The 21,514-nt window shown below is 45.8% G+C and overlaps 1 protein-coding gene and 2 long non-coding RNA genes across 8 annotated transcripts in view; 1 reads left to right on the top strand and 2 right to left on the bottom strand.

The window, feature by feature from the left end:
* Window positions 1-376: 376 nt before the first annotated feature.
* On the bottom strand, window positions 377-3,160 carry LOC310826580. Its single transcript, XR_014555852.1, has 2 exons — window positions 1,941-3,160; window positions 377-772 (listed from the first exon to the last, which is right to left on the bottom strand). It is a non-coding gene; the product is annotated as an uncharacterized lncRNA (long non-coding RNA).
* Window positions 1,360-1,927, bottom strand: LOC310826605. The gene is made up of 2 exons (XR_014555882.1): window positions 1,742-1,927; window positions 1,360-1,709 (listed from the first exon to the last, which is right to left on the bottom strand). It is a non-coding gene; the product is annotated as an uncharacterized lncRNA (long non-coding RNA).
* A 609-nt stretch (window positions 3,161-3,769) lies between the features above and the next one.
* CPNE8 (copine 8) overlaps window positions 3,770-21,514 on the top strand; it is a 57,440-nt gene continuing 39,695 nt past the window's right edge. For 2 of the 6 annotated variants that reach the window (XM_083701533.1, XM_083701537.1), the window contains exon 1: window positions 3,770-4,204. In XM_083701533.1, the coding sequence (XP_083557659.1) occupies window positions 4,071-4,204 (134 nt within the window). In that variant the 5' untranslated portion in view covers window positions 3,770-4,070. Of the gene's footprint in view, window positions 4,205-4,477; window positions 4,569-20,972; window positions 21,123-21,514 lie in introns of those variants that run through there. The other 4 variants (XM_083701532.1, XM_083701536.1, XM_083701535.1 and 1 more) reach the window with 4 other exon arrangements.

The following is a 21,514-nucleotide window of genomic DNA, read 5'->3' as shown; positions in this document are numbered from 1 at the left end:
AGGGACCTGAAGGCACATGAACCGCTGAAACAAACTGGGAGTAGCAATGACTCCTGATTCATGTGGCTGTATGGCATATGGGGTATGAGCTTTAAGGATGATAGGCAGGATGGAATGTGGAGTGTTCCTGTACACTGTTCCAGCCAGAATATTCTATAATATTCCACTGTATTCCTGCCCCCACAAACGCAGCTTTCCATTTTCCCTCCCCAACATCATTCCATGCCCACTGAGTATGCTCAGCCCTCATTATACGCTCTGAGGGAGGTTCTCTTTTAGGGTCCCCCCCACCCTGCTGTCTAAAGTTCCCCCAAGCCTGCCAATTCCTTTCCTCTTTTGCAAGGATGGTATCATTTTGGCTACATAGGGACCAACAAACGGTTCTGAACTTTTTATTTCAGGCAAATCTCACAAACTGGTTTACATAGAAATATCAAAACTATAATAAAGCAGCAAAGACAAGAAAGTAAAGGGGAAAAAAACCAGATTCTCTCCTCCCATAGCAAGATGGTTCCTGAGAAGAACTCTGGCGGTGCCTGGGGGAGGAAAAGGCCACTTCAGCTGAACATCAGCTGATCTTGCCAAAAATGTCAAGACACATGCTAGTGCTAAAAGAGACGTCTCTTTTCTGCTTCTTCACAAATGCATATTGGATGGACCCAAGTAGTAAAACTGATCAGTTGTAGTTAGAGCTTCATTCCATATTATGAAGATTGTATATACCAAGCATTTCCATGAAGGAACTTCAGAAGCTAAGGGAACGAGTAAAGCCCTGTAACAAAATGTCGCAGTGTATCCCATGCATTTGTGTGTGTTATCTGAGGCTATGGCTGATGTGGATGGAAAAAGTTGTTGTTGTTGCTGCTGCTGTTGTTGTTTTAAAAAAGCTAGCTCAAAGACAGGAATCCCTGCTCTCAGCAGAGCTCTACCTACCACAGGGGTATAACTACGCAGCAGAATTGTTTAATACAATTCTCTAACTTTTAATGTGGGGATAAAAGCATTAGATAACCTGGCAGAAGTGTAAGCTACTTGTTTTAGCCCAACTTGCATGTCCAAAGTGTTTGGACAACACTGCAGGACTACCTTAACTTCTCTCCACTACAACCCCTTCCAACCTGCAATTTGAGAACAATGAACTGCATTTCCTTAGGAATTTGCATTACCAGGGTTATTTTTTAAATGATTCACACTAATAACTGTGTTACAGCAGAGCTAAACACCTCTCTAGTTTTCTTGGTCTACGTTACCATTTAGGATTTCCCCACTCATTTTTCTGAGTATTGCGGGGGGGGGGGGGTGTCAGTGAAAAATAGCATCACAATGTGAACCAGGAATTGACCTCTCAACCACTCAATATTCTGTGTTGGTTGGTTATCATGAGGCTGCAGATTATTTTTGTACTTATGCATACCTCAGGGTTAAACCCCTCCCCTTCCGTTTTGGCTACCTAAGAATGACCATGGGAAGACGGACTAGCATGATTATTAAATACTTCATCTAATAGTGACAGTGAGGCAGCAATCCTATGAACACATTCAGCAAAGCAAACTCTGTGTGTGATCTTATTTTCAAATGCAGATGAACAGAAATAATTTATCAGATTTCTGTAGGAGGCTGTTACCCCTTCAAAGCTTGAATGGGCTATAAAGCTCAATAAATAAAACAGGAGCAAGCAATTTTGGCTACATTCCTGTGCCCACTTACCACTGAAGTCAATGGGACAGACTTCTGAATAGACATGTATGGGGTACTGTATTACTTGTGAAAATGGTCTTATTAATTCCAGCAGGCTCTGAAGTTGGTAACTATCAGGCTTGGGAATGGAGGTGCTTTTCTGGACACCAGCACCATAAATATTGTTCAGGAAAAACAGGTGCAACTGCGGGGCATTTCAGAATTCAGTGGTGCCTTTAGGACTTAAAAGCACATTCACTTACTTCAAAACGTGGAAACCCATTCCTGCTGTGCTTGCCCCTCCCGTCTGCTGAATGGGCCTGTGTTCTGTTCTGACGGCTCCTCTGTTTACATTTGGGGCGCGTCTCCTGAATAGATGCGGTGTGTGACGAAAACGGACGGCCTCCTTCCCTTCCTATCCCAGCGCTTTCGGGAAACCGATGCAGCACATTTTGTCTTTGGCAAGCAGCAGAGGAATTCCCACTGTCGATCCTGCCGCTCTCTGTTGTGCAAGCCACCCCCGCGCCGTCATTTCTACACTCGTCCCCTGGGCCTCGCTGAACTCTCTGGGGTTATTGCGTCACACTGTTTCAGACGTCCACGTGTTCCCTCTTTGCTAAAAGGCAGAGAAAAGTCATTCCTTTACCATCAATGATGACTTGAATCCGGTTTTGCTGTACACACGCGATGCCCCTCTCCGCCCCCGTCTCATTTGGAAGCTACTCTGGTAACAACGATGCCAACAACTTCCTGAGAATGCATTTGCTCTTTAACGTGCTATTTCTATACTTTTTCTAAATTAACGTGAGATGACTCACGCATTAGGAAGTGGGAAGGAGAGCCTGCTTTTTTTTCCGGGCTAGCCCATGTTACTGTTCTGTTGTGCAATCTTTTACTGCGCTGATGCCAACTCCCCTTCATAAAGGGGGGGGGGGGAATTGCACAAAAACTCCCGCGATCTGTCGGAATTTCCGCTGCGATTCCATTCACACGTGCAACAATTTCGCAACCCTCTTCGTAATGGGGGGGGGGATCGTGCATTTATTCCAAAGGGCATTTCCTGCCATGCTGTTGGGTTTCGGCATATCCGGGCCAAACACAAGCCAGTCCCGCGCAATGCAACCCTACACGTGTCTACTCGGAAGTAAGCGCCCTGAGGTTCAGTGGGACTTGGGAGTATAGCGCTGCTCCCTGAATTTTCGTGGGCAGCGCAGCAGCTGCTACAGCGGGTGGGGGACACGGGACACGTGCGTGGCGGTGGGCTCTCGCAGATGCGTGTACGACGCGTGTCTGCACGCGGAAGGCATCTACAGACGCGCGCTGAAACTGACGGGAAGAAATGACCGTGGCGCCGGCTTGCCAAAAGGCCCCTGGGCCAGTTTTAAGGTGTCACCCTCGTCGCGAACTTTAGACCTCCAACTCCTCTCTTCTTACCCAACGTTAAATGCATTTATTCAATCTACTAAAAACACACACACACACAACACCCCATCCCCACGCACAAATGGTAAGGCAGGTTCTGGGTTCGAATCAAGCCCTGCTTCCGTTTTCGCTCGGGCTTAGGGTTCCTCTTCTCTACCGCCAAGCCTTCCTCTGAGGGGGACCAAAGTAGGGCGCCTCTAGATCCCCGCCTACAGCGCTCCACAGCCCAGTCAACACGCACGTGTGAGCGCAGCTCGCGGGGACAGACTGAGGTGCGCGCGTAAGCGCAGGGCTGCAAGCCTAGCTACTACGACACGGAGGAGAGCCTGCGAGCGAGCGAAATGAAGACTGTCGTCGTTATTTCGCTGAGGCGAAATTTCTGTCAGGCGCGGGAGAGAACAAACTGCCTGCGCTTCTCTTCCTTTCTTCAGCGCGGATGTTTTTAGGGCGCCCTTTCGCCTGCCTCGCTCGTGCCAGGCGCCGGAAAACACACTGTGGAACTTTACGGGGAAGTGGCGGCGGCGGCGGCTTCTCCTCCTCGCATAAAGAAAACAAGCCTCGCGCCGCCCTCGGGGACCGTTAGGAGGAACTCCCGGTTCCAACGGTCACCGTCGCGAGGTGAGGGGGGGGGCTGGGGGTGTCACGCGCGACAACCCCCCCCCCGAGAGTGACGTCACACACAAAAACACACACTCCCTCCCTCCCTCCCACATACACACTCACTCACTCACTCACACACACTCTCCCCAGCGCGCGCGCGCTCTTCCCGCTCGCTCGCTTTCCGTCAGTCGGCAGTCGGCGTCCCTCGTCTCCCGCCCGCTCCCTCAGAGCCGCTTCGCTCGGCCCCTCCGGTCCCCTCCCTCCTTCTTCTCTCTCCGGCTTCTCCGCCCTGCCTCGCCTCGCCCTGCCCGGGAAATTCCGTTAGCGCCACCTCCTTCCCCGCCTTTCCTCGTCTTCTTTTTTGTTGCCCCATGTTCGGTCCGGACAAACTCTTGGGGCAGCTGTCCAAGCTGGACAGATACGGGAACATGGCGTCCGTGGGGGATTTTAACCCGCTCAGCGCTAGCGTCCCGGCTACCCGAGTGGAGGTGTCGGTGTCCTGCAGGTGAGGGGAGATAAACAAATATTTTTTTGTGTGGGGGGGGGTGCCGGTGTCTCTGTGGATATTCGTCGTGGTTTCCTCGGTGGACGGGTGAGGGAAAACGCTGCTGTTTGAGGCGTGGGCGGACGAACGTGTGAACGGGGAACCATGGTTTGGTCTCGTGTTCTTGACCCCCCCTCCCCCCCCTCGGCGGGAAGTGCGAGTGTGTGGGAGCGAAAGGCGTGTCGGTGGGGGAGGCGAGATCCCTCCCTGCCGTGGTGCCCCCCTGGATGTGGAATTCCCCCATGGCACGTAGGGAAGGAGCGCGGACACGTTTCTCTCCTCCTACCCCCGTGTTTGGAAATCGCGCTGCCCCACGAGCAACCCGGTTGCTCCTGAAGGTCCCACTCCGCAGGATGTTGGCTTGTCTCCTCCGTGCAATATGGGGGGAAGCGTGGGTGCCTGCGATGAACAGCGGCTCTGCGTTGTGCCCGTGGCCCTTGAAACGGACCTCGACGAAAATAGTCCGCTTAAAATAAACATGGATCGCGACAGTAATTAAGGACAACATCCCTCTTGCAGAGGGTTGGACTAGATGACCCTCGGAGCACTTTGCAATTCTGTGATTCTTACTTGCTCTGGGAGTAGAAGGCTATCACATCTTGATCTACCTGTGGCACCTTCCCCTCCAGAAAAAGGGTTATTATATTTTCTTAGTGGGACACACACACATGCACTGTGATGAAAAGTTGTGTCCTGTCTTTCCTCTGTGCAATTATGTGGCAAAGGAAAAAGAATACGCCAGCATAATATTTCCCTTCGCTTGATGTGGTAAGGCTAGGCTGTAACTTCTTGTTCTACCTGAGGTGGCACTTGCCTTGGTGCCATATATCCTCTCCTGTTGATGATGTAGGTGTTAGACTTGCAGTGGGTGTGTAATTCCTTTGCGTTCTAGACCAGAAATTCCTTTTTCTGTTGGTGGTGTTCTCTGTGTAACTCGGGCAAGAAACTGTTCAGCCTGTCTTCCCCCACAATTTTATTCCTTGGGTGTAAGACAAGATCATATTAGGAGGCAGCTCTGTACCTCTTCACCATAGTATTCTAGTGGTGTGTGAAATGCAGAATTTCCATTGGTGATCTCCTGGCTTTGGATGGGGTGACAATTCCCATCTCTTTGTAGTGGATCAATGTGGAAAATCCCTTTTCCTTTCTGAATAAAATGAATTGGATAAGGATCTGAAACATATCTGCCTCTGCAGACAACCCCCCCTCCCCCCACCCCATGCACAGAAGGTAAAAAACTAGGTTTCTTTTTTCCCAGTCTGAATGAGATTAAAAAAGAGGGACAGTATTTTTCCTTGTGCTGGAGTGAATTGAGGAAGATGATGGAATTAGTGTTTGCATTTCTTCATGCACTAGCCCCATGTGATTTATTTGCCGTGCCCTTTTGCATAATTTGTGAGCTTGCTAAAGAGCTTCCTGCTCTTGTTTTGGTAATGGGTCAGTTGAGAATTTGTAAATCAGGGTACAAGAAGACTGAATGCTATCTGTTACAGTAAGAAGTAAATTGCAGGGAAATGTTTACTGGATTAGCTCAGTGCAAACATGAGAAGTGTATTGTATGCTCCTGTTACTTACTTCTGGAGACAGATTTCTTAATCACATTTATCCTGAAGTAATTGATTTGAAATCTTGTTAAGGAGCAGGCCATTCAAACAGCTTTCTCCACACCCACCCATATCCTTTTTCCTGTAGCCAAAAATGAAATGTTAGCCCTTTAAAATACAGTTATTGTGGCATTTCAGGCAAGGGAATAGTTGAAATTGAAATTGAAATTGGTAGTGCATATTATGAAGTCAGCATCCTTTGTCTTTTATGGTTGCCTCTTTTTTATTTTAATAGGAATCTTTACAGAGTCTCCTATCTTGGAGCTCAAACAAAGATTCGTAACTTATTTCTCATATAACTCTTTTAATTGAAGAATATGTAAATTATTCATGTTCAGAAACATGGAAAATTCTTTTGGCTTTGATTTTTTTCTTGAATGATTATGCCTGGAGTACAATTCACTTATAGCTTCTATACATTTTCAAAGGCCTTCATCAAGAAAATCAGATGAAACGGAGTAGTCCTTTCTTATTCAGGAGTATTTTCTAGGTTTCGTAGCATTTATTTTTGAATGTTTAATGATAAAATAAACCAGGAGCTTTGTGTGTTGGTTTGCAATACAGAGGTATATTTGTCATGTCACCAAAAATAGTTAAAGACCCGTATCAAATGTTGGCAAAACATGGTATGATCTGGTTTTTACTAGTTCTTTGGAGGAGAGTTGTCATGGAAGTCCTGGTGAAAGGCAACAGTCTCTTGTCTCTTTCTTTTCATGGTTGCATTTCCGCGAAAACATAATTTGATGTTCTTTAAAAATCACTCCCCCACCAAGCCTGCTTCTATAGATGTAATTTGTTTAGATTTAGAATCATGGCACTGGGAGAAAATTGAAATTCATCTGTGTCTTATACAACATTAACCCAGAATGAATACCACCTCCTATACACAGCTGCAATCACCAACTCAAGGTTAGGATTCTGTTTTCACCTGTAGCTGATTTTTTAGGTTGAAAGCTACATTTTTTACCCATTAGCATCCTGCTTGTAAGTACAAGGTATTTTCTGCTTTACATAGCCTCTACAGTGCAGGCCTCCCTGCAAATGTGTCTTGAAGACTCTTCCGTGCCAGACTGCCTTTCCTTGGCAATGTCTATGCCACTGAATCAGACTCCCTGCTTCCATCAACATTCTTTTTACTTCACAGTATACGTTAATGTATCTCATCTCATGCCAACTGTTAAAATACATGAATTTGACAGTATTAAGAGAACTTAATATAGATCAGTTATCTTGAGTATGTGTCTCTAGTATACGGTAACTCCTGTACTCTGGCAGCTTCCACCATGTTTGATACCTCTAACAGACTGGTCCATGCATAAGGAGAAAACAGGAGGTACTACAGTATTATAATAAATAAGCATAGGTGCTTCCAGGATTAGGAAGATTTGTAGGGAACTTGATTCAGATATTAAAAACCAAGCAAACAGCCCATCCTTCAGAAGATAGGAGTTACCGGTCCTTTACCATTACTGTACCTTTTACCTGTACCAAATCCCAGAGTAATTGTTTTGATCTAAGTTCATAAGTTTCTGTATTTAGTTTTATTATATCTGCTGCCACTTTCTGTGGGTACTTTATTGTGACTTTAAGTTTTGGTGGCCTTAATACAGTACTGTTGAAAAAGACATGACAGAGGAAATCAGTGAAGACCTCCCAATACTTTGTTTGGAATGAACTGCTATATTCTGATGTAGTCTAAAAGTGATTTAGCAGTCTCAGTGGTGAACCTTGAATAAGCAGATATTTCAGATTTATTACCAAGTATACATGGAAAGTACGGACGCGGGTGGCGCTGTGGGTTAAACCACAGAGCCTAGTACTTGCCGATCAGAAGGTTGGCAGTTCAAATCCACATGATGGGGCGAGCTCCCATTGCTCGGTCCCTGCTCCTGCCAACCTAGCAGTTCTAAAGCATGTCAAAGTGCAAGTAGATAAATCGGTACCACTCCAGCGGGAAGGTAAACGGCGTTTCCGTGCGCTGCTCTGGTTCGCCAGAAGCGGCTTAGTCATGCTGGCCACATGACCCAGAAGCTGTACGTCGGCTCCCTCGGCCAATAAAGCGAGATGATCGCCGCAACTTCAGAGTTGGTCACGACTGGACCTAATGGTCAGGGATCCCTTTACCTTTATACGTGGAAAGTAACAGGAAACAAGTAACAGGGAAAAGTTAATCTATTTAAGTAGCCTGAACTGTCTAGTACTTTTATAATAAAAGTCCATAATAAGAACCTCCATGTAAATTTCTGATTAGCTACATTGGCCATTTATATCAGAGATGCAGCTTCTTTTACCATTGATACAAAAACCAATCTGTGAAGATTCTGATTTTTACTGGTCTCAGACAGTGGTGTGGGGGCCCCAGAAGGACAAAATTCTGAAGGGCACAACCAAGTGCTTCCACAACAGGCTTCCTCATCAAGGCCATGTGGCTGAGCTGCTGCCACAGTCCAGAGATGTGTGGAGGCAAGCTGCACCCAGGCTGGGCCTTTGGGGTTGGGGCAGCAGTGGTACCTCCCTGTGTCTGTCAAAGGGACGCCTGAGCACATGCCCCACCCTGGGCCGGCCAAGAGGTGAGGTTGGGCTGGCTCTCACATGGTCACACGTGCTCCCGCAGCATGCAGGCATCTCACCTTCTCAGCCTTGGCTTCACCTCCATCCAGTGGGTGACAAGCAGAGAGAAACAGAGAGAGATAGTCTCACTCAGCCCAGTTACTTGGAAGCCCTGCTCTCATTAGGTACCTGCCATGCCAAGGTGGGGTGCAGCCTAGCTCTGAGTCAGTGTCCCAGCCACTGAAGAAACAACAATGGAGTGCTCTTCTTGCCTTTTGCTGCTGGCCAAATAGGGAAGGGGGGTGGGGAGCCAGCAGCAAAGGCAGTGCTTTGGGGCTATTGCTCCAGTTAAGCAACAGTTGCTTGGGGCTTCACTCTGAGGGAGGCTGGGTGAGGAGGGCGGCAGGGGCTGGAGGGCGGCAGGGGTGGCCTCTGGTATTTCAGGGGGTAGGAGAATATGCAGCCCTTCAACATGGCACGCAGCAGTGGCAGAGACCTCCACAAGGGCAAGTACTTGGTGCTGCACACTGCCTTGCTGTGCACCTTCTCAGCCACTGCTATTGTGATTTTGGCCAGCTCGCCCAGCATCTCCAATACTGACCCACTGACCCCTCTGCTGGATTGAGACTCTCTTACACTACCTTTTCCTCTCCCCACTTCTTCTCTCTTGCCCCCCGATACTTCACACACTTAATGGTTTACGGGGTGCAATACTTGTCTTGCCCTGGGCACTGGCAACCCACCCTCTGCCATGAGTCTCAGATTCCCATAAAAATGTAAAACTTCATTCTTAGAGTTGGTCTACTTGTGGTTTAATGTCCGTTGACTTCTCAAGCTGCAATCTAAACCAGTGGTTGGCAGTGGTGGGGTTTGATAGACTGGCATAGTCGCTGCCATGCCCACAGCTCTGCAGCTTGGGGTGTGTGATGAAGAAGAATGCAGCTTTGCAATGGCAGCTCCCAGGCCTGCACAGTAAAGCAGTCGAGATTGGACTTGTCGTCATGTGCCGATGGTAGGACTGGCAGTTAATTAAAATACTGCTTAAAATACAGCTTAAAATGCAGCCTCATTTCAGTAGCAGACCAGATATTCACCCGAGCCAGCTATCCATTCTGGTCTTACATGGGCCAGCAAAAAAGCCAAGGGAAAATTTATATACCAAATCCCATATAAGGGGCCAGAGTGAGTCTAAGCCAAAGGCCAGGTGGAACAGCTCCATCTTGCAGGCCCTGTGGAAAGATGTCAAATCCCGCAGGGCCCTGGTCTCTTGTGACAGAGCATTCCACCACGTTGGGGCCAGGGCTGAAAAGGCCCTGGTCCTAGTTGAGACCAATCTAACCTCCTTGAGGCTTGGGACCTCCAAAGTGTTGTTATTTTTAGACCTTAAGGTCCTCTGCGGGGCATACCAGGAGAGACGGTCCCGTAGGTATGAGGGTCCTAGGCCGCATAGGACTTTAAAGGTCAAAACCAGCACCTTAAACCTGACCCTGTACTCCACCGGGAGCAAGTGCAGCTGGTAAAGCACTGGATGAATGTGATCCCGCGGCAAGGACCCCTTAAGGGCCTCGCTACGGCATTCTGCACCTGCTGGAGTTTCTGGGTCAGCTTCAAGGGCAGCCCCAAATAGAGCGAGTTACAATAATCAAGCCTGGAGGTGACCGTTGCATGGATCACTGGGGCCAGATCAGGGCAAGAAAGGTAAGGGACCAACTGCTTAATACGACAGAGATGGAAAATGCCACCTTTTCTGTGGCTTCAACCTGCACCTCCATAGAAAGGGAGGCGTCAAAGGTTACACCCAAACTCTTGACAGAAGGCGCTGACACTAATTGAGCCCCCGCAAGAGATGGGAGTTGGCCCCCCAACCCCATGTCGTCCCAACCCAGCCAGAGGACCTCTGTCTTTGAAGGATTTAACTTCAACCGGCTCCCACGCAGCCATCCAGCCACAGCTTTCAAGCATCTGGTCAGAGTCAGGGCGGCTGTCCATCAACAGATAAAGCTGGGTGTCATCAGCATATTGATGACAACCCAGTCCAAACCTCTGGACAATCTGGGCAAGGGGGCGCATAAAGATATTGAAAAGCACCGGGGAAAGGATTGTGCCCTGGGGCACCCCACACACCAAGGAGTGCCGCGACGAGAACTCCTTCCCTAGCGCCTGTTAAACCAGGTTCAGTCCTGCTGATAGCAACATTTCCTGGTTTAGCAGCTTGGGAATTAAGCATAAAAAAATGGGCCTTTAATTTCTTTCAAGACAGGTGCCTGTTGTACTATATCAGCAAGAGGGAACCTGTTCAGTAGTAATAGCACATTTGCCATAATAGCAAGTGTGCACATGTTATGTGATTTATGATTCACATAAAAATTAATTATCATTGGAGATGTACAAAGTTCCATTGCATCAAGCTCAATCTTGTTAGGATGCCTTGAAACCCTTAAATTGGTTGCACCGTAGACATAATTAGACATCATACCAAACCATGGCTTGTATTTTCTTTAGTTTATAATCCAAATAAACATTTGGGTTTCCAAACAGAAGAAACTGTAGTTTGATACTTTTTACTGTATGACCAGCATTCAGATCTCTAGATGCAGCAGCCTCTGGAAAGACCAGCATTCAGATCTCTAGATGCAGCAGCCTCTGGAAAGAAAGCAGTGGCTCTCTGGTATGTCAATTCCAGTCAGCATGATAGCCCATAGATAATGCAAAATAAAACCATGGTTCTGGTTTGCTAGCCAGTCACAAAAATGGCTGCCAATTCAGACATTGCAGTAAACCAGAATTAGCCTTCTTTAACCATAGTTTGGTATGTTTTTTGATTTGAGCCAATGAAGCAAATTTCTCATGGTAAACAGACTGCCCCCATGTGTTTGAAGTTTATTTCTCGAAAGCATGAAAGCTAGAAATTCATAGTAAACATAAAATGAGGCTCTGAGGTTTATGCCATTCTTGGAAACATGTATTTAGAGCAACATACTTATCTTTGACTCCGGGAACAAAATGATTGAGTGGCTACTTGAATTAATTGTCTGTTTCAAGGTAAATGCATTCAAATGTCAAAAATAGACCAGTTGCAGTATTTTATGTGGGTAATATTCTTAAGGTTTTGTTCAAATGTGTAATGCATGGCACTTGAGGTTTTGGTAAACACATGTTGAGATACATATTCATAACTTTTCAGTATGATAGGCTAAGTTACACAAAGCAGAGAAATTTAGTCTAGTGACACCTTAAACACTGACTTATTTTATTTTGCATAAGTTTTTCTGAGCCTGACACCATTTTACAAGGTACATGAAGAATACTCTCTCTCTCTCTCTCTCTCTCTCTCCCTGTGTGTGTGTGTGTGTGTGTATCTATACAGTATATCTATATATCTGTATAAAATATTTGCACACACTGAATATTTGTATCCCATCCTGGAAAGAAGTATTAAATGCATGTTCCCTCTTTTCCCACCACACATTTTATCTTCATAGCAATTCCATGAAGTAGGTTAGACTGAGAGAGAGTGACAGGCTAGGATCACCCAATGACCTTAATGTCTGGTTGAGATTTAAACCTGGGTCTTATAAATCTTCCCCTATACAGCACATACCCTTTTTATAGGCAGTTCTTTCAAGAACGTATGTGAATATTCTAGAAAAATATTTCATGTTTGACCTGGTCTTCCACAATTTAGTGAAGGTAAGACCCCTAAATATTAGAAGAGGTTTGCTGGTTTAGACCAAAAGTGCATCTAACCACACTGACTTTATACTGTCAACATAGTGGTCTATCTAGTCCAATATTGTCTACTCTAAGGGTTGCCAAGTTTTTTAAATCAGAAGGCGCATTTTGAATTTTGAGAAAGTGCTGTGGGCGCCAGCCACAAAATGGCTACCATGGTCATGTGGCATAACACAAAGTCAGAAGTAATACAGTCATTGCTCCTCTCCCTTACTGGACATCCTTATACTTGTTATGGGAGGTCACCTATGTCCTGCTGATCCTGATTGTGCAAATTTCACTATTTTGATCCCTCCCATTACTTTTGCTGTAATAACGGAACATTTCCCAGTATCAGGAAAAAATATACAGGATGGCCACACTTTCTCTCATTTCAAATACACATTCATTGCACTTGTACAAACCACAGACACACATACATCTCTCTCTCTCTCTCTCCCCCTCCCCCTCTCCCTACACATATATGTGAACACACACTTCACATATATACAGTCACACATGCCTAACTGCATTTCCATCAAAACACAGAGTATACTTGAGCACCCCTACATGCTCACACATTCTAAAAAGCCCCTCCATGAGTGAAGGAACTGCTTGCTGTTAAAATAATAATAATTGTAATGTAACTGGCTCATTTAGCCACATGTGGTTATTTGGCAATGCCCCAAAGCTGGGCTGGCCCACCTAAGAGGCAAGGTGAGGCAGCCGCCTCAGGCAGCAGAATTCACTGGCACAGCAGATCCCGATGTTGATCTTCCTTTCCTGTTCCTAATGTAGAGCTTCCCTCATCCCTTCTTCAGACATCCTTCCTCCTCTTTCTCCAAAAAAAGGGGGGGGGTTAAGAGCAGATATCATCCATAGTGAATATCAATCAAAAGAAGTCCTTTCCTGCTACCACCTTATCATTCATCATGTCCATCATGTCTTATGGTCCAACCACTTCCTTGGTTAGCTTCCTGCTTATGATGTATATATATAAAAAGATTTCTCCACCACCATGTTGAATCACAGAAACGAAAAAGCTTTACATACCTATTGTCTACAATAATGTAGATTTGGCAACAGTTTTGATTTGTTGAGTATGACCCTAAAGCCATTTTTACATTGCAAGTTAACTTCCTTTTACACCTGTTCTTTTCCTCATTCTAGTACTCCTGTATCATTAGTTTGCTCTGAGCCAGTTCCCCTGTGTCTAGGTTTGCATGTAGAAAACTGAGCGATTCTGGATAAATCAGCAGTGTGAGGAGAGATGTATAAATAGACACCGCTCAGGTTGCCTCTGGTAAGTTCCTCCAAGCAACCAGTCAAGGAAGCTTTAGAAAAAATGGTGTGGGTGTTGCTCATAGGTTACAAATGTCTAACATAAATATGTTGAATAACAAAGTTGGTAGCAACTTTTCTGCAGTTACTTTCATGACTGCTACCTCTGTTTAGTTTTGTAACCTGGCACCAAAGTAGTATTGTGTTGTATTCAACTAAATAGTTATGTTAACAGAAACTAGCACAATTCCTGCTAGTGCAGTGGAACTTCCCCGTTATTCTCCGCCCCCCCCCCCACATTCCCCTATGCCCTCCCCAGATCTGTCCCAGAGGGTTGGGACAATGCCTTTTTGCAAGGGGTGAGAGGGGAGATCGTTCTATCAGGCCAGCAGAAATGCTTATACAGTACTTACAGGACAATTTCCTTAGTGCCATGTTGAATACAATGCAATCACCATAACAAGCAAAACACTTTAAAGAATTTGTAATATTAACATTTTATGGCTATAACAGTAATCATAGTGTGTCTTTATCAAAGTTCAGCTGTTTGACTACAGTCCAGTCAAAAAAACCATAGCTACAGAAAACCTTATTAATATAATGCAATTTTTAATGGTGTCTTTTATCACGAGTTGAGATTTTAGGGACTTAATGCTAAATTGACCACCTCATGAGAACATCAGACTCCCTGGAAAAGACCCTGATGTTGGGAAAGATGGAGGGCACAAGGAGAAGGGGACGACAGAGGACGAGATGGTTGGACAGTGTTCTTGAAGCTACGAACATGAGTTTGACCAAACTATGGGAGGCAGTGGAAGACAGGAGGGCCTGGCGTGTTCTAGTCAATGGGGTCACGAAGAGTCGGACACGACTAAACGATTAAACAACAACAACAATGCTAAATTGTAGTTTATCATTGCATGGATGAGTCTCAGCAGGAACCGGGCTCACACCATCCCTTCTTCCTCCCTCTGGCACAGCTATGTGGAAGAGATTGGATGTTTCCATGTTTAAGCTAACTAGAGTTCCTGATTAAGATCCAAATTTGAGGAACTTTGGTTAGTTTTAAACAAGCCAGGAACAAACTCTGGTTTATGATCTGGTTGGTTCTCAAACCAGGGACGCAGGTGGCGCTGTGGGTTAAAGCCTCAGCGCCTAGGACTTGCCGACCGAAAGGTCGGCGGTTCGAATCCCTGCGGCGGGGTGCGCTCCCGCTGCTCGGTCCCAGCGCCTGCCAACCTAGCAGTTCGAAAGCACCTCCGGGTGCAAGTAGATAAATAGGGACCGCTTACCAGCGGGAAGGTAAACGGCGTTTCCGTGTGCGGCTCTGGCTCGCCAGAGCAGCGATGTCACGCTGGCCACGTGACCCGGAAGTGTCTCCGGATAGCGCTGGCCCCTGGCCTCTTAAAGTGAGATGGGTGCACAACCCCAGAGTCTGTCAAGACTGGCCCATACGGGCAGGGGTACCTTTACCTTTTACCTTTACCTGGTTCTCAAACCATAGTTTGAATCGGTCTTCCTTGCATTTGAACTGATAGGAGTGATAGAAAAGCTGGACAGCCCTCTATATTCTGTGAAAAGCGGGATGTGAATAAAGAAACCACTCAATCCAGACAAGACAGATCCACTAATAATTAGGAATTTAGGGGTCTGGGGAAGTGGTACACAGCCTTTTCTAGATGAGGTTGCACTTCCTCTTAAAGAGCAGGTTTGTAGCTCAGAAGTACTGTTAGGTTTGGCTGTTAACGGTGAATGTTCACATTGCTTCTGGGGGAGAAAGCTCTTGTGTGCCAGCTACAGGTTTATTACCGTGATCTATGTTCTTGTAAGATCCAGGGTAAATGATCTGCAGTGCATAAGGCTGAAAACTGTTTGAAAACTTCAGCTGCATCAGAACATGGCATCTAGATAACTGTCCATAACAAGTTAGTCTGAACATATTTTACCTGTAGTAAAAGGACTTCCCATTTTAAGCATCCAAATAAAACAAACATTTTTCTGTAATTGGTCGGTATTTTATCAGCTTCATTCATATATATATATTGCCCTTAGAAATGAACATGGATGTTAAGTTTGTTTGTTTTTTATTCCACCCTCTGTGCACAACAACTTATAAAAGTTGTGGTATACAGTTGTTGTATATAAAAGTAATTCAGCTATCCCACCAATCCTCTGGCCACCAAGCCACTCTGCTTTCCTTTCAGGTCTTCTTTCTTCCTCCTTGATCTTCTTCCACTTCTGTTGCCTTCTCCTGGCTGTCCATCACAATCTCCGGTTGTGGACCCTTCAACCATATAGTCAGCTCCTAGCCTTATTCTTATACACTTATTCTGGCCACTCTAGCCCAACCCCAGCCAAATTCAAAACTTGTACCCACCAATCAGAACATGCGGAACTTCTGATAGGTTTGATTGCATCATAGGTAGAAACCTAGTTTGGAACTACATTGAATGAAAGCTTAAATTAGGAGAAATTGTACTTTCTTTATACTTTATACCTTATACTCTCCAACATTTTGTTATAGAAAAGTTGTCCTTTTCAAGTGAGCCATTATGATAATGCCCTTGTTCTCACACCAAAGTTCACTGCCCTAGTGCCTCTGTCTTCCCTTGTATGTCATACATTGCTTGAAGACTTTATATACCCACTTTATTTCTTTACTCAGCAAGATATTGTCTGCCATAAAACTTTTATTGTTGTCATCCTGCTGCCTTGAGACCTTGTGGTGAAGGGTGGGTAAGGAATATAATTAAATAAAGAAACTGATTGCAGGGGGAAGGGAAGCTGACAAGAGCCGAGGAGGGTCTGGTTTCGATTATATCACCCCCATGGGATAAAGGTGAAAAAAACTATGAGTATTCAAATTGGGAAGAGGTAGAATTTAGCATTGACATATGCTAGAGATTTAGAGAGGCTAGAGCGCTATAGGCTAAAGTTCAAGTACCAAGGACACTTGGTGAAAGATACTACAGTATATATAAGTGTTTATTTGCTAATGCTAGAAGCTGCTGAGCCAAGATAGATGAACTGGAGTGCTTTGTCTGAGAGGACAACATAGATATGATGGGCATAACATAAGCCTGATGGAATATATTAATTATAGTTGATCCTCTAGAGACCGGCAACAAAAGTAAAATAGCTGGTGTCTGTTTTTAAAATGCGAGGCTTGCACACAGAGAGCCCCAGTAGCAGAATATTAAGTCCCATCATTAGGCAGATTAATGAAGCACAGGAATAGGCTATTAAACCTTATTTATTCTGTTTGTTCAGCTGCATAAGGCAGCTGACCCCCTTTTCAATAAATACACTACAGACTGCAAAGTAAGTTTGAAATGCTTTACTTACAGTTTCTTGCTTTCAGACATGCATTTTCCTTACACAGCAGCAATAAAATAATGCATGTAAAACACTCTAAGTAGAAATACAGCAATTATAGCTTCAGAGCCTGGAACAGGGGTCAGCAAACTTTTTCAGTAGGGGGCCGGTCCATTGTCCCTCAGACCTTGTGGGGGGCCGGACTATATTTTTTGGGGGGTGGGGGAATGAACGAATTCCTATGCCCCACAAGTAACCCAGAGATGCACTTTAAATAAAAGCACACATTTGTCTCATGTAAAAACACGCTGATTCCCGTACCGTCCGCAGGCTGGATTTAGAAGGCGATTGGGCCAGATCCGGCGCCTGGGCCTTAGTTTGCCTGCCCATGGCCTGGAAGGTACCGGGCTCGTCTGTCTCCATGGCTTGCAGTGAAAGGGGTGGGGGACACTGGAAACAGGCGTCACTTCCTCCCTCTCAAGAGAAGAGGAGGCATGACTTTACTGAGCCTATTCTAGCAGTAAGAACTCAGTGGTCCTTAACTCATTCACATACTAACTAGCAAATATGTATTGTTAGGTTTGTTTGCTAGAATCTCCCGCACAGAAGAGGAAACTTCCTAAAAATGAGGCTGTGGAAGTTGAAAGCCAAAGTCAAGAGGGTCTAATCTCTCCAAAATATTTGGGGTTGTTTAAAATCACAATAGTAGAAACTCAGCTAGACTGTATAGAACAGATCAGGAAAGGAACCACCAGGACCAAGAAAAACGCAAGTCTTGTCCAAATGAGAGAGACAGAACACAGACTTTGATAAAAGAAATACAAACAAACAATAAGGCATGCTAAAAAAGAATTTGAGGAACATATTGCTAAAAGCATGAGGATACCACCAACTTAAAAATAATAATATCAGGAGACCCGCTAGGGAGGTGGCTGGATGTTTGAATGGCAACTGAGTGAAAGGTATGCTAAAGGAGGAAAATAAGATTTGCAGAGAAGCTGTGTGTTTCCGGGTCTCATTGGCAAAATAAAAACTGACAAATAACCTGGTCCTGATGGCATCAACTCAAGAACTCAGATGTGACATTTCTGATCCTATATCAAAAATATGTAACTTGCCTCTAAGATTAGCCTCTGTACTGAGGACTGGAAGGTGACCTGTGTAATGCTGCTTTTTAAAAAGGGATCTGGGGGTGAGGAGGATCTAAGAAACGACAGATTGCTTAGTTCCAGAAAAACTGGTGGAAAACATTGTTAAAGATAATATTACAAAGCATTTTGCTGAGCAGAATCAGAATTGCTTCTGCAAAAGAAAGGATTTATCCACACTTGCGTTTTGCCCTGCTCTTTCCAGGCAGAGGTCTATGCTTTAATGCTCCATGTCTGAGCCATTTTGTTTTTGGTTTTTGTGCTGAGCTTTCCCCATAAAAACCAGCCCTTTAAAGTTAAATAATAGCAAACGCCAATTTTGGTTTTCCACAGATTGATGTTTGCTCCAATTGAACTTTAAAGAACAGATTTTAGCAGGGAAAGCTCCAGAGCAAAAAAAAGGGGGGTATAGACATGGAGCTTTAAATTGCATACAATGTCTGGAAAGAGTAGAGAAAAGATAATTTTGGATAAGCCCTTAGTTCTTTCTTACTAACCTGTTAGCATTCTTTGAGAGTGCCAATTAGTACAGCATATAGATGATGATCCAGTTGACAATGTGTACTCTGAATACCAGAAAATGTTTGATAAAGTCCCTCACCAGACTCTTGAGTGAGCTTGTCAGTCATGGGATAAGAGGAGAGACACCCTTATGGAACTGGCTAAGAAACAAGAAGCAGGGAGGAAGAAAAATATATTCAGTTATTCCAGCTGAGGGATATGGAAAATGGAGTCTCCCAGGTACAGTGGTACCTCGAGTTGCGGAGTCAATCTGTTCCAGGGTGCCGTTTGCACCCCGAAAAGTCTGCAACTAGAGCACCGCTTCTGTGCACACGCTTGGCGCAATAGAGCACTTCTGCGCGTGCGCGAAGTGTGCAGATTGTTTCTGTGGTGCATGCGTAGTGAACCCGGAACCGCGTTCGTAACCCGAAAAGTCGCAACATGAAGCAGAGGCAACACAAGGTATGACTCTTTTGGTATTGAGACCCGTGCTTTTTATCTTGTTCATAAACAATCTAGAGTTGGCAGTGAGAAGTGAGGTATGCAGGTTTGCTGATAGTCCCAAATTATTCAGGGTGGTTAAAACGAAAAGGGATTGGGAGGAGCTCCAGAAGGATTTCTGCAACCTGAGAGGACGGCCAGTAAAATGGCAAATGTAATTCTATGTAAGGAAGTATGAAGTGATTGATGCACATTGGGACACCTCTCCCAATTTCACATATACATTCATAGGGTCTGAACTGGCAGTGGCTGACTGGGAACGAAACCTTGGGATCGTAGTGGATAGTTTGATGAATATGTTGATCCTAGTATGAGGGAGCTGTGAAAAAAACAAATTACCTACATGCTAGGGATCACTAGGGAGGGGATTGGGAATAGAACTGCCAATATCATAATGCCATTATACAACTATGGTGTGAGTACTACACCAACTATGGTGTGAATACTGCATATAGTTCTGTTTGCTTAACCTTTGGTTGCAAAAGGGCGACCAAAACATTTGGTTGCAAAAGGGCAACCAATGCTCTAAGGGTTTGGAGCATTGCTGCTGTGAGGAGAGGTCTCAACATTTGAGGCATTTTAATTTAGGGGAAAGATAGGTAAGTGGGGACATGTTAAAAGGTAAAGTTGAAGAACCCCTGACAGTTAAGTCCAGTCGCGAATGACTCTGGAGTTGCAGCGCTCATCTCGCTTTACTGGCCGAGGGAGCCGACATTTGTCCGCAGTTTTTCCGGGTCCTGTGGCCAGCACAACTAAGCCGCTTCTGGCGAAACCAGAGCAGCGCACGGAAACACCGTTTATTTTCGCGCCAGAGCGGTACCTATTTATCTACTTTCACTTTGATGTAGTTTTGAACTGCTAGGTTGGCAGGAGCTGGGACCGAGCAACGGGAGCTCACCCCTTCACTGGGATTCGAAACACCGACCTTTCGATTGACAAGACCTAGGCTGAGTGTTTAAGACCACAGCGCCACCTGCGTCCAGAGGGGGACATGTTAGAAGTATATAAAATCACGCATAGTGTGGATTAAGTGGACACAGTGAAGTTTCTCTCTCATAAAACTAGAACTTGGGGTAGTCCAATGAAATTGAAAGCTAGAACATTCAGGGCAGGTGAAGTCCTTATTCACACAGAGCATAGTGATACTAAGAAATTTATTCCCACAAGATGACGTGATAGACACCCACTTGGATATCTTTAAAAGAGGATTAGACACACGGCTGTTGTGAAGGACAGATCCTGGGTCCGCCTCCTGAGTGGAGCTTCAGCCAATCAGGAAAGTAGGCAGTTAGAACCTCACAGTTAGAACTGTGAGGTCATAACCATCGGCAGGAGCCCAGATGGGGCAGGAGCCCAGATGGGGCTTGTCTGTCAGAAGCCCCATCTGGGCTCCTGCCCTTTCTTGTGAAGATCCTAGAAGAGGCTGGGAGTTTTTTTCTCCTAGAATAAGAGCAATTTCCATTCCTTTCTAGGAGGAATGAGTCTATTTAGAGCAGTGGTGTAGCGTGGTGGTGGGGCTGTGGGCGGGGCACAGCGCCATAGTGACCTCTGCCCACTGCAGCAGTTGGGGGGGCATGTCCTGCCCCGTCCTGAGCTGTTGTGTCCTTCTCATCGCCCTCCAGCTTGGGGGGTGGCTGAGAAGGATGCAACAGGCATAGGCCCTGGCCCTTCGAGCCCAGCACTACTTTTGCGAGCTGCGCTGCTTGGAAGGAGGGTGTCGTGAGTTGTGGTGTCCTCCTCATGGTGTCCTCCAGCTGGGGGGTGACAGAAGGACACAACAGACAGAGGCCCCGGGTCCTGTGAGCATGCCTGTTGCACCCTTCTCAGCCGCTTCCCAGCTGGAGGGTGGCGTGCGAAGAACACAACAGCTCACGGTGCCCTCCCTGCAAGCAGCGCAGCTCGCAAAAGCAGTTCTGGGCTCGCAGGGGCCAGGGCCCATGCCTGTTGCATTCTTCACAGCCACCCCCCAAGCTGGAAGGCGATGAGAAGGACGCAACAGCTCAGGGCGGGGCAGGGCATGGCCCCCCCCCAACTGCTGCAGTGGGTAGAAGTCACTATGGCGCTGTGCCCCGCCCATGGCCTCACTACCACGCTACACCGCTGCTCTGAATAGACTCATTCCTCCTAGGATGGAAATTGCTCTTATTCTAGGAATAAAAAGCTCCCGGCCCCCACGGTGTGCCCTGATGCGGGTGTGCTGCTGATGTTGCCTGCCCCGGGCGCAGTCAGGAAATGCTCTGCCTCTGATTCAGGGACAGGTTTAAGGAAATTTTAAGGAAGTTCTTCACTATCTCTGTAAAGAGTGTCTAAAACAACGTTGGTACCTTATTAGAGTAACTATTAATCTATACCTTTCATTGAGGGGAAGTGTTCTATCTTTCCCCCCAAATGTGCCTCCTTCTTACTTTGATCCTCTGGGTAACAGATAAACGTTAACATGGTTTCTCTTTGCCACATCTTGCTGCTGGCTACTATTAAGAAGTGATGCCCCATGCAGATAATAACAGACCTCTCAAGTGTTCTGACAGGGAGACCCTTAAGTTTTAAAATCACCCCAAAATTGGATCATATTTATTGATGGAAGTTGCTACAGCTGTCAGTGGTACTAGCGATGATGACTGATGTGCCTCCACTGTCAGAGGCAGATGTTGTACTCAGTT

The sequence above is a fragment of the Podarcis gaigeae genome, assembly GCF_964106915.1.
Source record: "Podarcis gaigeae genome assembly, chromosome: 10".
NCBI lineage: Eukaryota > Metazoa > Chordata > Lepidosauria > Squamata > Lacertidae > Podarcis > Podarcis gaigeae.
Note: the sequence above shows the minus strand (reverse complement) of the source record. Positions and strands in the feature narration are given on the sequence as shown.